The sequence below is a fragment of the Felis catus genome, chromosome A1, assembly GCF_018350175.1.
Source record: "Felis catus isolate Fca126 chromosome A1, F.catus_Fca126_mat1.0, whole genome shotgun sequence".
Classification (NCBI taxonomy): Eukaryota; Metazoa; Chordata; class Mammalia; order Carnivora; family Felidae; genus Felis; species Felis catus.
Window position 1 is genome coordinate 11,400,642 of NC_058368.1, and position 16,010 is coordinate 11,416,651.

Below are 16,010 nucleotides of genomic sequence, written 5' to 3' on the forward strand. Positions count from 1 at the left end.
ATTACATGACAGCTAATTCCAAATGGCTCCAGCCACCGAATTCAGTCGGAGCGAGGTCCCCACTGCAGTGTTCTTCACGCCGTGGAAGGCTTTGCCCTGGTTTTACTCTGCAGTTTCCAGGTGGCCACACGCAAACTGTCCGTTTTAATACTCAAGGAAATTCGAGCTTTATTTGTTGCCCTGGGTCAACCGGAGGTATGGATTATCCTTCTGAATTTTCCAATTCATTTCTTTCTTTTGAAGTTTAGATTAAAACCTGTAAATAATGCATTATTGTTTTCTGTCCTTCCGTTCGCACATGTCAAGAAATAATTTTTGATTCGTCATGGGGTTTTGATTATGAAATAACATTCTTGATCTGTATGAGTTCTATATTCTGAGAGCAATAGAGAAAGACCACTCTTGATTCTGTAAGAGGTGGTGCTTGGTTAAGAAGTGAAGAATTTTAAGATTCAGTTATGTGTCATTTTTCTTTTTCTTTAAATTTTTTTAAATGTTTATTTTTGAGAGAGAGAGAGAGAGACAGAGCGTGAGTGGGGGAGGGGCGGAGAGAGAGGGAGACAGAATCCGAAGCAGGCTCCCGGCTCTGAGCTGTCAGCACAGAGCCCGATGCAAGACTCGAACCCACGAACCATGAGATCATGACCTGAGCTGACACCGGACGCTTAACTGACTGAGCCACCTAGACACCCCCAGATCATTCTTCCCAATAATGTTCAGCAAACATCAAATTAAAAAGATATTATTACATTTATACTAGAGAATGAACTTGTGAAAATAATGAGTTCCATTTAAAATGATCAAGGCATCAAACAGTGTGGCTAACTGAAATTTGTTTAATTGCATCAGTAATTGTAGAAAATGTCATCGCAAGAAAATGTCCCCTGAGATCAGAGAAATGAGCCTATTATTAAGCATTATTGGCCAGCTAACCTCCACGCTTGGTCAAGTGTTCTACATCCTTGTTCTAATGTTAAGGCATGTTGCCTGTGAGCCCAGGTGGCCAATCCCAGTACCTAGGTCGATGGGAGAAGGACCAGTTTTTTGTGTCCCATACTTCTTCGAAAAATGCTATTTTCCATTTTCCGGGTTTAAATCACTGATCTTGGTTTTATGACCCACAAAATGGCCATTGTCTTTACCAAATATTTTCAAATCCATCACAGTGCTTTATGTTCACTTTTCTTCAGATAGCTTTGTGATATATTTTAGGACAAATGTGGTTTCTGATGAATGAATGTCTAAGGCATACTGTAGTTTGGTAAAACTCTGTTAAGTCTCTAACTATGATAGTAATGATAACAATGATTACCATGGTTGTGTCTGGCACTGTGTTGTGCTCTACACATAGTATCTCATTTAACTTTCACAATCACCTAAGAATTAGTGTTATTATCCACAGTGTACAGTTACGGAAATTGTGGTTTAGGGAAATTCAGTACCTTACCCAAAATCAACAGTGAGGATGCAACAGAGCCCGAATTGAAAGCCCCGAAGCCTTTCTTAGAAAGAACCCCCGAAGTTCTTTCTAAGTATAGCTGACATACAATTGTTACGTTAGTTTCAGGTATAAAACCCATGCTCTTAACTGCTTTTCCAGGACTGCGTTAAAAACATTCCTCATATGTTACTTTCTTGGACCAGCCCCAGCTTTGTATAATTTTTTTATTGAGGTGACATTGACATACAACATTATATTAGTTTCAGGTGTATTTGTTTACATTGTGTAATCATCCCTACAATAAGTAGAGTTAATATGTGTCACCATACAGAGTTATAGAATTTTTTTCTTGTGATGAGAACTTTTACAATCTGCTGTCTTAGCAACTTTCAAATATGCAGGATGGTATCATCAACTATGGTCCCCATGCTGTGCACCACACCCCCATAACTTATTTATTTTGTAATTGGAAGTTTATACCTTGTGATTCCCTTCGTGCATTTCACCCACCCTGAAACCACCAATCTGTCCAATCTATGAGCTTGTGCTTTTTTTTTCCAACCACAATTTTTTTTGAAACCATTCTCATTGATACATGAATATGACAACCTGAGGCTTTCCTGAAGGCTTTTAAAGTAAATAATTTGATATTTCTGAGCTTCTCTATAATAAAGGATGGCAAACATACACATATCCATATATATACATATGTATATATGCTATTTGTGTAGAAGAATTTTCAATAAGATACTCTCTCCTATACCCTGTAGTTTGCTTCTTTTACTAAATAGCTTACACAGCATAGATACCGCAGAGTATGTGATCAGTCTCCATTGCACTTTCTTTGGAACTAAAATTCAATCACAGTCAACAATTTATCAGTTATTTTTGCTGATGAGTGATTTATGGATGTAGCATTTTAGTGGTCCGGCAAAGCATATTCTTGTGGGGCTTTCATTCCTTAAAATTAACGACAACGTGAACACTCTGAGGGATGACGTATGGCACGAGTGTTTGTTTAGATCCTTGTGTACACGCATGTTTTTTTTAAATTCAAGTATACGTCTTTTCAGTACACTGTGAAGTTAGAGCTCTATCTTCCACTGAAACTTGAAAGACTAAACTCAGACTCACAGGGAATTTAATCTACACATTTCACCATCTTGGCATTCACTTTTCCATGAGAAAACCCTTATCACTATCTTGCAAGCTGTTCTGCTTCGTGTACTGAACAAAGGCAGTGGGGTGGGTGGGAAGGATTCATTTTCCCATGGAGAGTAACTGCCGACCCTTCATACAGGACGATGACAGGCCTATGATTGATGTCATGGATCAGCTAAGTTCTTCCATTCTCGAAAGTTTCATTCATGTAGCAGTTTCAGATTCGGTAAGTACACATTTGATCCTGATTCCTAACTGTTCTTAAGTACAAGCTCTGGATCTGTCTGACAAAGAGAGACAAAGAAAAATGCTGTGGCAGAATGCTGGGGTTTTATGTCAGATTAATAAACTGACACAACAGTACTTATGAAAACAAGACAGGCTTTTCAGATACTAGCTGAGGAATCATCCAGATAAATTTCAAACAAAATTTGAGCCTCAGGAATATAGATAATATTTTGCAAACTGCAATTTCAAGAAGAATTGCTCAGGATTCTTTAAGAAAGTTAATTCTCTTTATTTATTATGCTTAACACTGTATGTAACTTCTATATGGTGCCTTACAGTTTACAGCATGCTTTAACATTATCTTTTTCAACCCTCATAGGTACTAAACACAAAAATATTTAGGGGCAGCACCATAGTGACACAGAGAGAAGCATCAGGACTGCCACTTGACCCTACTTGGACTCTGACTATAGGACAGCCTTATCTGCCATGCAAATAGATTCTTTCTTTTTCAAGAGCATATTGGCACACTTTAATTTCCTGAAAAAATTTGAAGGGAAATTGAAACTGATATTAACTATCTGATTATTTTTTTTAATCAGCATAGTGCAGTAAGGGGACCTGGATTAATTTCAGCTAAATAGTTGAAAAGAGGCAGTGCAGATCAGGGACCGCTTGCAGAATCCACATTGCCGATGCCTCTTGTATATTATTGTCAAATAGCTATAAACGAATACAAACATTTTTCACAAATAGCTATAAATGAATACAGAGCCTGAAGGTGTTTGTGAGCTTTTCATGGTCTTTTCTCTGAGACTGAGCACAGATCCTTACCTTTAGTGGCCCTGTCCTTGCTTACGGTCGTAGTAATGATGATCATTATTCAAACGAGTAAGCCCAGCAGCACAGACTTTCACAGTGATATTGAATAGTCCTTCTTTCCGAAATTCGATGTGTTTTAACATGGAATGGAAGAGTTGAGTTTAATTGTTATACACACATATCTTATTTGTCGGCAGATTATATTTCGTTCATGTGATTTTGTTCTGTCTATCAGAATCAAAATCCTGAGCCAGGGGTAGCTAGAGCAGCCATACCTCACTTAGGAAGACGCACAGAAAGGGGAGAAGAAGAATGCCTGCCTTGTTCCAGATGTTTCTACATTCCTTAGCTCACATAATTTACCTAAAAGATCAGGTGAGATTAGCATTCTAATTCCCAAGTTATAAATTCATGTCTCCCAGACAGAGACTCTGGGATGCTCAGGACTCTTCCCAGGTCATGAGCTCTGAGTGGGGGTGCTGTTGGAACCTCCTCTCTGACTCTGAAGCTCAAGATGTGCCCCCTTAAAGCCCGCTCACCATTGAGGCTACTAGTGTGGCACCTGACCCGTGGGAACCTGTAGACCCATCAGATAGGACGGGTCATTTTAAATGCCCGACAGTCATAAAGGCAATCTTCTCTCTGGGCACAGCTGCCAGATTATTTGAAATGTGGTCTTCCCCAAACTTTAATATTCTGGACTTAAAAGAGAATGACACATACGAACTTGCACGAGATATGCAGCAAAAAAGTTTTCAAATGTATTGGTTTTTTTGGCTTGATATCATAGGTCAAGAATAAGTAGGTGCCTTACCTCAAAACCATCAGTGAAATGCCCTTGATAAAAGGGACTGCATTCAGCCATCTCCCTAAATCAGAGGGAAGGTATTTTAATCTAAGTAGAGGTAAACAAGATTATGGCATTAGAAGGCCCACACTACCAAGACAGGGATTAAAAACACATTTGTGAATCTTAGAAGTTAATAACTTTTAAGAATTTTCAATGGCAAATCCATGATCAAGTTTAACCCAGGCCATATATTTTTCAATAAATATTCGGTGAGCAGTTGGGTGTACTAATGCACAGTGCTATGTGCCATTAAAACTGTTCAAAATATGACCTGTGTCCTTGAGCCCTGCACTTGAACTGCTTTCAGTCTTGCATCAGAAACAGCAGTGGCTACAAATGGGCATCCTATGTGGCAGGAGCAGGAGGGGTGTTTCAGATTCAAAGCTTGGCCCGTCGCAGGAGGTAATCAGGAAGAGCACTGTGGACGAAGGGGCATTTAGACCCAGCCGTGGTGGGGACATGGAATTTGCAGTGCAGCATTGATTCATTGCCTACTTCTTGGACCCACAGGCCACATTACCGCTGACCCACAGTGTGGATCTGCAGTGGTTGGTGGAGTGGAATGCAGTCCTGGTCAATAGCCATTACGATGTGAAGAGCCCTTCCCATGTCTGGATATTCGCTCAGTCTGTCAAAGACCCCTGGGTCCTCTGCCTCTTCAGTTTCCTCCGGCAGGAGAACTTGCCCAAACACTGCCCCACAGCCCTCAGCTACGCCTGGCCGTACGCCTTCACTCGGCTCCAGTCGGTCATGCCTCTGGTTGACCCAAAGTAAGAGAACTGTGTTTTCCTCTTTTGTTTATCATTTTTGCCCTCTTACATTTACGTGTTATCTAAAAGATTGGCATATTATAATCCTCTCTGGTTTCTGCACTTCCTAATACAGAATTCTTAATATTGAATAAAAGCCAGTCAAAAACTCTTACCTAGCACTAGTTTGTTTGAATTTTTTTTTCCTTAATAATCCATATGATTGACTATAGACTGTCAGAAACTTAGTGGTGAAAACAGTCTTCAAGTTCTATTCAACTTCCCATCCAATAGAGACATTCCCTGTCCAGACAGTTCTTAACAGCATAGACAATCCTGGACGGGCGGTAGGTCAACTGTGTTTGGGCACTTCCTAGGGTCTTTATTTAACAAGTGATATTTAAAATGCAGAACTTAGTTTCACTCTTGTTTTCAACTCCGTACTTCCAGCAGCCCAATTAATGCCAAGAAAACCAACACCGCCGGCAGTGGAGATAATTATGTTACCTTGTGGAGAAACTACCTTATCCTTTGTTTTGGAGTTGCAAAACCCAGTATTATGAGCCCGGGACACTTAAGAGCTTCCACTCCAGAAATAATGGCGACCACACCTGATGGTACAGTGAGCTACGATAACAAGGTGACGTGACATGCTTCAGAAGAATTATTCTGTAAGGTTTTTTTTTAGCTTGTTTGTCTAGAGTTCCCAGTGCACGTCGCACTGTGCCTGCCATCTGGAGTATATGGGATCAGATTTTCATCCTACACGTTTCTAAATTCCATTGAGCGTTGACGTGCCTGATTTATTAGTCCTCCCTGACAAGTGGGGAACTGAAGATTAAGAGAAGTTAAGAAACTTGGTTAAGACCATAGAGTGCCCTGAGGTTTATTCATTTATTATGCCCTGAGGTTTGGTTCCTGCCCTGCATACCACATTTCTCTCACTCCTTGCTGAGTATTCTCCTTGAAACGATGCCTTCATTAGATGATCTTGTTAAGAATGGGTTTGTAGATTTAATTTTTAAAAAGGAAGACATAATAAAAGTATTCTTTAGGATTTGTGTCCCAGGTAAAAAAAAATGCATTCATGGTGCTGTATTAAAATTTATGTCTGTCTTTGTTTTTTTTCTCTCTGAAATGATGGCAGTGCTTTGGGACGTGGTTTAGTACTTTGAAACTGTTATAATGGAATCATCCTTTGATTAAAGGAAGCATCGGTTATCATGTTACCTCTTTTTCACTTTTAATCAACTTGTTTCAGGCCATAGGCACCCCATCGGTGGGAGTTCTGTTAAAGCAGTTGGTGCCTTTGATGAGACTAGAGGGCATTGAGATCACAGAGTCCTTAGTTTTAGGATTTGGAAGAACAAATTCCCTTGTTTTCAGGTACGGCAGTCTCAATGAGTTGCTCTAAATTCGTTCCTACTGCTGTTGTCGTAGTTCCTGTTTTTAACTCAAGTTTGAGTCTGCGTGTTGGCATGTGCCTGGGGGGGGGGTTTATAGGCTTTGTGCCATTTCCTTTGTGTCCTCGTGGTTTGACGTGCATGTAGCCAGCGTTTCTCACCGCCGCCTCGCTTTTCCCCTTTCGCCTTTGCGGCTTTGATTTTCCATCTCAGATTTTATCTCGTTTGCAAGATTGGTTTTAGATAGCTGTAAGTGAAGGTAATTCAGTGTCCATCGCCAGAGAGCCAGACTGTTCAGAGGCTTTCATGTCAAAACAATGAGGTCTGCTCATCAGCCATTTATGCAACAGATCTCAAAGGCTAAGCACTGATAGAACTCTTTCAAGGGTATTCTGTTACACTAGTCGATCTTTGCAGAAGGTGCTTTATCTGCCTTAATAGAACCATCATATCTCAGATTCTTGGCTCATTTCACACCTTTAATCAAATAACCGTTCCATCTGAGGCAGCGTCAAAGCCTTTTGAAAGAGTCATCATAAAATATTAGTTCAGGCTGTCTCTGGTGACTTGAGCTAAGCATATAAGCACCAGTAAAATTCCCAAGTTTTTTATGTAGAGAGAAAAAGGAAAGCTCTAAGCATCTGCCAGAGACCCTATTCGAAAACTAAAGATTAATGAGACATTTTAGAGGCAATTGGAAAAAAATCTGTTCCGTTGTTCATGTATAGAGTCAGATTTTATTCTCATAAAAAGTAATTGTGAGTTCTGATATTGGAGTGTCAGCTCACCAGTGTTTTTACTACTTACTAGTTAACTAGTTAAGACAAAGAATCACGTAGATATACTACAAGAAGATAAGAAAACAATTCCTGGAATAACCTAACATTCTTTCCCAAAGAACCTAAGAAACTAACATTCTTTCCCAAGGACATATGTTCTCGTACATCTTGCCCTCTCAGTATTCCTAGGGGTGGGTAAGATTGTGCAATTTATTAGCCACATGGGTCCAGAAAACTTAATGTCTCTGGGCCTCAGTTCCCTTACCTGTAAAACTGTTATAATAAATAAAAATGAAGTATATCTATCTAATAAAAAAAGAAAAATTGTTATAATTATAAAATCTATCTTACATATTTATTGAGAGGATTAAATGTAAAAATGTACGTAATAAATATTCAGTAAATGGTTGCAGTGGAAGGAGGTCATTAATATTATTTCCATTTCTTTGATGAAGAAATTCTAGCATCTGTGCTAGAGAAATCTGAAATGGAGTCCAAGTGTTCTGTCTCTCAGCACAGAATGCCGCAAAGTTTACCTTCCTAACTTTGGATTTCCCTGGAGGATGATGTCTAAGAGCACAAATTATCCCACCGGAAGACTGCAGAATATTGCAAGGTGTTCAGGCATCGAACAGACAGACTATACACAAAATACCTAGCCACAGGCTAGCTCTTCTAATTTGTCTGTCTTGACATAGCAGTTCAGAAGTTATTTCCCAAAGAACACAAATAATTAGTTGAGAACTGGAGATCGTGGGGATGGGTGAAAGATGAAAATGTCTTCTGTGAAGGACTCGATTTTATCTTCATCCCCACTGCCTGTAGTAAAGTGCTTTGAATGTGATCACCACTTGTAATACATTGTTTGTTTAACTGTTTAGAGGGGGATTTTCAACATCAGGGTTTCCAGAACAGTAAATCAGAATCAAGTCAACAGACATGCATTGAGCCCAAATTATATACATAACACTGGGATAAAGACCAGTAACACAAAGTACAGGCCAACACCTAGTTCCAGTTCCCCACGTGACTAAGAAACGGAAAGGCCAGGGGGCGGTTGATGTCAGAAGCAAAATGAGAAAAGAACATGGTTTAGGACTAAATGCATGTATTTGGTGATAAACTTGGTGTCGATAATAGTGAATTTCAAATGCCAACCTTTATCTCCATAGAGAGTTGGTGGAAGAACTCCATCCATTAATGAAAGAAGCCCTGGAACGAAGACCAGAGGTAATATTTTTAATTTAAATACTTCATACCTCCGTTCATGTGGTCGTTATAAATTTAGATCGTACTTAATGGTTTCCCCTAAAAAAAAAAAAAAAAAAAAACAAACACCCAGCCTGCCTTTAATAGTGAATCTTAATATTTTAACTTCTGTTATTTTTATTATTGTTCAGTATTTGAATATTTAGCATAATACGGTTCCTCTGTTAAAAGATTCTGTGTTCTAAACTCATGAAGGCAAACAATCTAAATGGTCACGTGCATCTTAAAATACTACATTCTTTTGTAGGAGGTTTGAGATGACTGAATGTTTTTGTTGGTTTGCTTATTTTTTATGAGGAGTTGAATGGTCAAGAATATTATTTGTTTGATCTGGCATAGGAAGGATTTTCTTCAAAATTATCTTTCCTGAAGTGAACTCTGGAAAGGACAAATTTATACACAGCAGGATAAAAAAAAAAAAAAGAAGAAGAAGAAGATGGAAAAAGAAGCTTCCCATATAGTAGATAAGATACAAGAAGTAGCAAAAATTTTAGCAGTGTGACTTAGAATGACCAGAATTGGTGGGATTCTTCGTGTCCACTAGCCCTTTCTTGTTTCCATGCCTCTGTCTTTCCATAGATGCCAGAAGCATCTAGGAACTGAGGCTGGTTAGTTCTCAACATTGCCACCTTATAAATATTTACTGACCCACTTAGGATCTGTTTCTTTTATAGCCTATAATAGCAAGATTTTCTCTAAGGATCTGGAAGAAAGAAAAACACCCTTGTCTTTTGTGTTTAGAAAATTGAAAACCCAGGGGCACCTGGGTGGCTCAGTCAGTTAAGCATCTGACTTCGACTCAGGTCATGATTTCAGTTTGTGGGTTCAAGCCCACATCGGGGTCTGTGCCAACAGCTCAGAGCCTGGAGCCTGCTTTGGATACTGTGTCTGCCTCTCTCTCTGCGCCTCCCCAGCTTGTACCCTCTTTCTCTCTCAAAAATATGAAAAATCATGTCTAGATTATGCCTTTCTTTAATACAGTTTCTCAAAGCAAAGTTATTGTTTTGCCTACGTTCATAAATGGTATTACCTTTTTCTACACAGAACAAAAAACGCCGAGAACGGCGGGATTTGTTAAGGCTACAGCTCCTTCGAATTTTCGAGCTTCTGGCTGATGCTGGTGTCATAAGTGACAGGTAAAGTTAAGAGTCTAATGAGTTGATCTCTCCTCACCAAACTGGTCTTTTTGTCTTTTTTTTCTTTCTGTCTTTCTTTCTTTTGTTTTTTTTTAATATGTTACCTTTAACTTTTACTCAGAAACGTCCAAAAAAGCGTATTGTTGTTTTTGTGCATATTCGATTTATACTGCCCGTAGGTCAAGAACAAATTTAGTGTGTGAGTTCTGACAGTGAATCTTATTTTCCATGAAGCATGTACTACTTTGATGTAAAGACCAGTCCTCTAAAAGCTTTATTTCTTTTTTATTATTCCAGCACAAATGGAGCCTTGGAACGGGATACGTTAGCCCTTGGAGCTTTGTTCTTAGAATATGTGGACCTGACCCGCATGCTTCTAGAAGCCGAAAATGATAAAGAAGTTGAAATTCTTAAAGATATCCGGGCACATTTTAGTGCGATGGTCGCCAACTTGATTCAGTGTGTTCCAGGTACAGGGATGCATCACTGTGGATTTCCTTTCATGCCTGACAGACCGTTTGTGTTTCTCATTACTGGGCTTTTCCTCTTTAATCCTACTGGCCTGTGTGCAGGTCTTAGATGGGATCGTTCATTTACTTTGAAATACTTGGAAATACACATAAGAACAGATTGTGGTAATTCAGCACAGAGTTGGAAAGGGAACAATAGGAATGAAATTTGGCTTTGTTCTTGTCATTATTTCTATTCTTTGTTTTGGTTCCCATCTAAAAATGAATCTATGTAATTCATAGGAAGGAAATAATTCAGGGGGAGCATTCACAAGGGCTTCATTTCTTCTTCTTATTGTGCTAACCTGTGAACATGTGATCCGTCTCCACAGTATGCCTTCTCTTCACTCTCCGATCAACACATTCTATACAGATAATAAATTAGATTATTGAGAGGTTTTTGCACAGAGCAAACTGTGGGTATGGGTATGAAAACTTTTCATCTAATAAAAGCATGGAGAATAAAAATAGCTGGCCAGTTTGGTGTAAAAATTAATTGCTGTAATTAAAAGTTGTGACATATGGAGCGCCTGGGTGGCTCAGTCAGTTAAGCGACCGACTTTCGATTTTGGCTCCGGTCATGATCTCGTGGTTTGTGAGTTCGAGCCCCACATTGGGCTCTTCTCTGACAGTGCAGAGTCTGCTTGGGATTCTCTCTCTCCCTTTCTCTCTGCCCCTCCCCTGCTTGCATGCACTGTCTCTCTCTCTCTCTCTCTCGAAATGAATAAACTTAAAAAAAAAAAGTTTTGACATAATTACAAAAAGCCACAATTCAACTGTTTCTACCTTTTCATTGTTTTGAGATTGTAAAACCTTTTTCTTGCCAATGTTCCTCATCTTAGATGACCCTAAATTAAGATTTCAGTTTACTTCTTCTGTTAAAATATGTTTGTTTAAAATAGACAGTATATACATTGTATTTCACAGGCAGCAGCAGTTGAGAGGATGTTTGATATGTAATCAGTAACTGAGTGGAGGGGGTTGCAGTTTTGCTAGACATTGATTAGAAAGCCGGGTCTGTGAGTCCACTTTTTTCCTCTGCTTCCCGCTCTGGACAAGGTGCCATTGACTGCAGCGTGAGGAACAGGAAGACCACACATGTAGAGAGAAAATGAGGCTTGACTTCTTAAATCCATGTTTCATTACAGAAGACTCGAGTTAGGAAATGAAATTACTGCTTTCCTCAGAACATAGGAATCATGTATAATAGTGACATAAAGTGTATTCACTATACTTTTCAGTCAAGCCAACTCCTAACTCTGTTTTTCTCTCCAGTTCACCACCGAAGATTTCTGTTCCCCCAGCAAAGCCTGAGGCATCATCTTTTCATCTTGTTTAGCCAGTGGGCAGGACCCTTCAGCATTATGTTCACCCCTCTCGACCGCTACAGTGATAGAAATCATCAAATTACACGATACCAGTATTGCGCATTAAAGGTAGGGCACCTTCGGGGCGCCTGGGTGGCTCAGTCGGTTAAGCGTCCGACTTCAGCCAGGTCCCGATCTCGTGGTCCGCGAGTTTGAGCCCCGCGTCGGGCTCTGGGCTGATGGCTCAGAGCCTGGAGCCTGCTTCCGATTCTGTGTCTCCCTCTCTCTCTGCCCCTCCCCCGTTCATGCTGTGTATCTCTCTGTCTCAAAAATAAATAAACGTTAAAAAAATTAAAAAAAAAAAAAAAGGTAGGGCACCTTTGTCTCAGTGGATGACTTACGTTGGCTCAATGGTCTCTTTCCCCATAGATAGATGGCTGTGTATAAATATGTAAATACTCCAGTTGGTTTCTCAACTGGGTTGAGGTTTGGGTTTCAAAATACAAAACTTGTCCCAGCTCTTACTTTTATCTAGTGTATGAGAACCATACGGATTTGCTTATTTACCCTGTTAGTAGCTGCCTTGTCCATTAACATACAACCTAAAAAAGATATATATGTTACCTAAAGTTCAGAACCAACCAAGAGCCACATTCCCTTTTTAGTCTTCCATTTTAAAACACTTCCAAAAATAAATTTCCACACTACTAACTATTCCAAAACTTCAGAAGCATGATTCCTTGCAGCCTAAATACCTTTAGAAAACTGTTTCAATTCTGTCATATATATGGAAGTTTGATGACGTACCAGTTGACTTTTGCCTCAATGGAGCTAGCTGATTTAAACCATGGCCCTCATAGTCATTTGGACTTGGTAATTACAAAGTTAATCATTCTTACATTCCCTTGCTTCCTCTCCTCCTCAGAGTAGCTAAATTTATATTCTTAATTTTTTTCCTTTGATTAAGAATCATGTTATTTATTTCCACATTTTTCATAGTTTGTCAGTTTAGTACATTGGTTAAATATTTGTCATCAAAGCAAAATTTGAAAAGCTGTATTTACCTTATAAGCAGAATTTATTCACTTGAAATCACGGAAGGTAAGTATAAATACTGTGAAATGGCCATTTTGTTTTGAGTATCTTACTCTTTTGTTGTAAAGATTTGTTTAATCATAAAATTATATGTCCGTGGAGTTAAATTTATGGCTTTTAATTCTTATTTAAAATTCTTATTTAAAAATTCTTATTTAAAAAAAAATTTAATTCTTATTAAAAAAAAATCTGGTCCTTCTTATTGAATCTAGTAAGGAATACTTTAAAATATTATGGTAAAAACTGCTTTAAAAGACCCTCATCACCTATAAATCTGGTAGTTACATTTTGTGAAGTCGCTTGCATGTTATTAGATCATTCCAAGTTTCATTCACACATTTGGTTGTTTTGTTATCAGGCAATGTCAGCAGTGTTGTGTTGCGGCCCTGTGTTTGACAATGTGGGCCTTTCTCCCGATGGCTACCTATATAAGTGGCTTGACAACATTCTGGCTTGTCAAGATTTACGAGTAAGTATTAGCCAAAAATACATTGCTTTTAAATGTCTTGGGTGTTCTACCTGATCAGGTTACTAGAGTGTAGAAGCATTGTTCACAGCACAATCTCTGCATGTATCAGCCACAGAAGTATAGGTTTTTGTGTTATTCATATTACACTATGATGCATCAGAATTAAAAAAAAAAAAGTATTCACCAAAGTTGACTATAAACTGGGCCCTAAAACAAGTTTCTGTGAAGTTCATAGGATTGAAATGACACAGACTATTTCTCTAATCACAGTGATAATAAGCTAGTAATCAATAATAAAAATATAATTAAAAAACACCCTTCCAGATAACCAGTGAGTCAAAGAACAAATTACAATAGAAACTAAAAAATATCTTTAACTGAAGAATAACAAAAATAATATATACTAAACTTGTGGGCTGTAAATAAAGCTGTGCTTAGAATGAAATGTATAGCCTTAAGTATATATTTGACAAAGAAAAAAAAAGGCTGATAACCAATGACCTAAGCATCCATCTAAAGACGTTATAAAAAGAATAGCATATTAAACTGAAAACAAGTACAATGAAGAGAATAATAGAGATGAAAGCACAAACTAATGAAAGAGAAAAAATAGAAATGATAATTTCAGCCAAAAGTTGAATTTATTACGACTAATAAAATTAATTCCTGACAAGTCTGATCAAGAAAGAGAGAAGGCACATGTCTCACTAACATCAGAAATATTAAGGGGACATCCCTACAAATGGTAGATGTTGAAAATAAAAGAGAATATATGAACATTTTGTGCCAATAAACCTGAAAATTTAAATAAAATAGACAAATTCCAAAAAAAACACAACCCTAGAAGAAAAGAAAAATCTGAATAGTCATTTAAGTAATAAACATGAGCAAGAAATTTTGGTAGCGTCTCTCAACAAGCAGACCGAAACACACCTAAGATCTAACTTCCTTTGATTTTGTTCTGGTTTCTTTTTAATATTTTTATTTTTTATTTTATTTTATTTATTATTTTTCTTCCTCAAAAATGAAAAGATGAAGGAATTCAGCCTAAAAGTAAGAACAGGAAGAAATGATGGCCAGGGATTTAATCAACACAGATAAAATTAAGATGTCTGAACTAGAATTTAAAACCACAATTATAATAATACTAGCTGGGGTTGAAAAAAAGCATAGAAGACACCAGAGAATCCCTTTCTGCGGAGATAAAAGAATTAAAATGTAATCAGGCCGAAATTAAAAATGCTACAACCAACATACAATCTCGAATAGATGCCATGATGGTTAGGATGGATGAAGCAGAGCAGCAAATCAATGATATAGAATTTATAAGTAATAAAGAAATTTTATCTGTAATTCAAAGTCTTCTCACAAGGAAAACTTTGGATAGCTTTACTGATGAATTTAACATTTAAGGAACAAATTGCGTTGATTATATACAAAATCCTTAGAGAGAAAACAGCTCAAGAGGAAATATTTTATGAGACCAGCATAACCTTGATACCAAAACCTGCCAGGGATTTAACAGGATAAAAAAAATTAACAGGCAATTTTATTCAGGAGTATAGATACAAAAATGTAAACAAAATATAAGAAAATCAAATTTAGTGATATATAAAAAGATGATTCATCATGATCAAATTGGCATTTTTTAAGAACTGCAAGATTGGTTCAATATTCAAATATCCATCAACTCCTTAGTATGTTAATTATATTAATAGAGTCTCAAGAAGGAAATACACAAACATCTCAATAGAAGCAGAAAAAGCATTTAATAAAATTCTACATTTATTTATGAGAGAAACTCCTATCAAAATTAAGAATAAAAAGAACATTCTTAGTTTGATAAAGGGTGTCTGAGAAAAATCTATAATAAAAATCATACCGTATAGTGAATATTGAAAGTATTCTCTGAGATTAGAATGCTCAGAACAGGCTGCTGTGAACAGGCTAGCCACAGAGTGAAAGATGGTTGCAACATAAAACCAACACTTCTTATCTGGAGTATATTAAAGATCCCTACAGATAATTAGATAAAGACATTCATAGAAAAATAAGCAAGTGACTTAAAGAAATTTACAAAAGAGGCTATTTGGCCAATAAACATAAGAAAAGTTTCTCAAGCTCATTAGTAATTAGAGAGATGCAAACTAACCACAGGAGATGCTACCTCAAATCCACCAGAATGGTGAAAACTAAAAAGATTGACAATGTTGATGAGGAAATAGAACAACAGGAACTCTCACACAATGCTACAGAGAGTAGAAATCCACACAACCACCTCGGAAACCTGATTGTCATTATATACTAAAGTTGAACATAGTATGCCCTAAAACCCAGCAGTTTTACTCAAATATATATTTTATAAAATAAGTTTCCAGTACGTGCAACATATGACATGTACAAAATTATTCAAAGCAGTATTATGAAGGCAAAAGCTGGAAACAACCCAGATGTCTGTCAATATAGAATGAATACATTGTGAAGTAAAGATATATTAGAATGTAACAGTGAAAATGAGTGAATATAGATGCTTCTCAAACATGAGTTGTGTTCAAGAAAACACACAAAATTATAGGCAATATAACTCCATTTGCATAGAGTTCAAAACAGCCCAAACTAACCAACAGTTGTTGAAGTCAGAATAGTGGTTACTTTGGAAAAGAAGAGAGAGGCTAGTGATTAGGACAATGCATAAGGCAGGCTTCCGTGGTGCAGGAAATCAATCTGGTGTTCTACTTCCTGTGTTCACTTTGGTGTGTTCAGTTACAGTAACTCATCATTTACTTATGAAT

At 37.6% G+C, this 16,010-nt stretch overlaps 1 protein-coding gene across 10 annotated transcripts in view; it reads left to right on the forward strand.

Annotated features, from left to right (window-relative positions):
* The window catches only part of FRY (FRY microtubule binding protein), a 445,567-nt gene that overhangs the window by 329,449 nt on the left and 100,108 nt on the right, over positions 1-16,010 (forward strand). For all 10 annotated transcript variants that reach the window (XM_045051411.1, XM_045051389.1, XM_045051146.1 and 7 more), the window contains 10 exons: positions 13-195; positions 2,742-2,828; positions 5,013-5,272; positions 5,702-5,891; positions 6,513-6,637; positions 8,606-8,663; positions 9,747-9,838; positions 10,136-10,308; positions 11,623-11,783; positions 13,108-13,218. In XM_045051411.1, the coding sequence (XP_044907346.1) occupies positions 13-195; positions 2,742-2,828; positions 5,013-5,272; positions 5,702-5,891; positions 6,513-6,637; positions 8,606-8,663; positions 9,747-9,838; positions 10,136-10,308; positions 11,623-11,783; positions 13,108-13,218 (1,440 nt within the window). The remainder of the gene's footprint in view (positions 1-12; positions 196-2,741; positions 2,829-5,012; positions 5,273-5,701; positions 5,892-6,512; positions 6,638-8,605; positions 8,664-9,746; positions 9,839-10,135; positions 10,309-11,622; positions 11,784-13,107; positions 13,219-16,010) is intronic.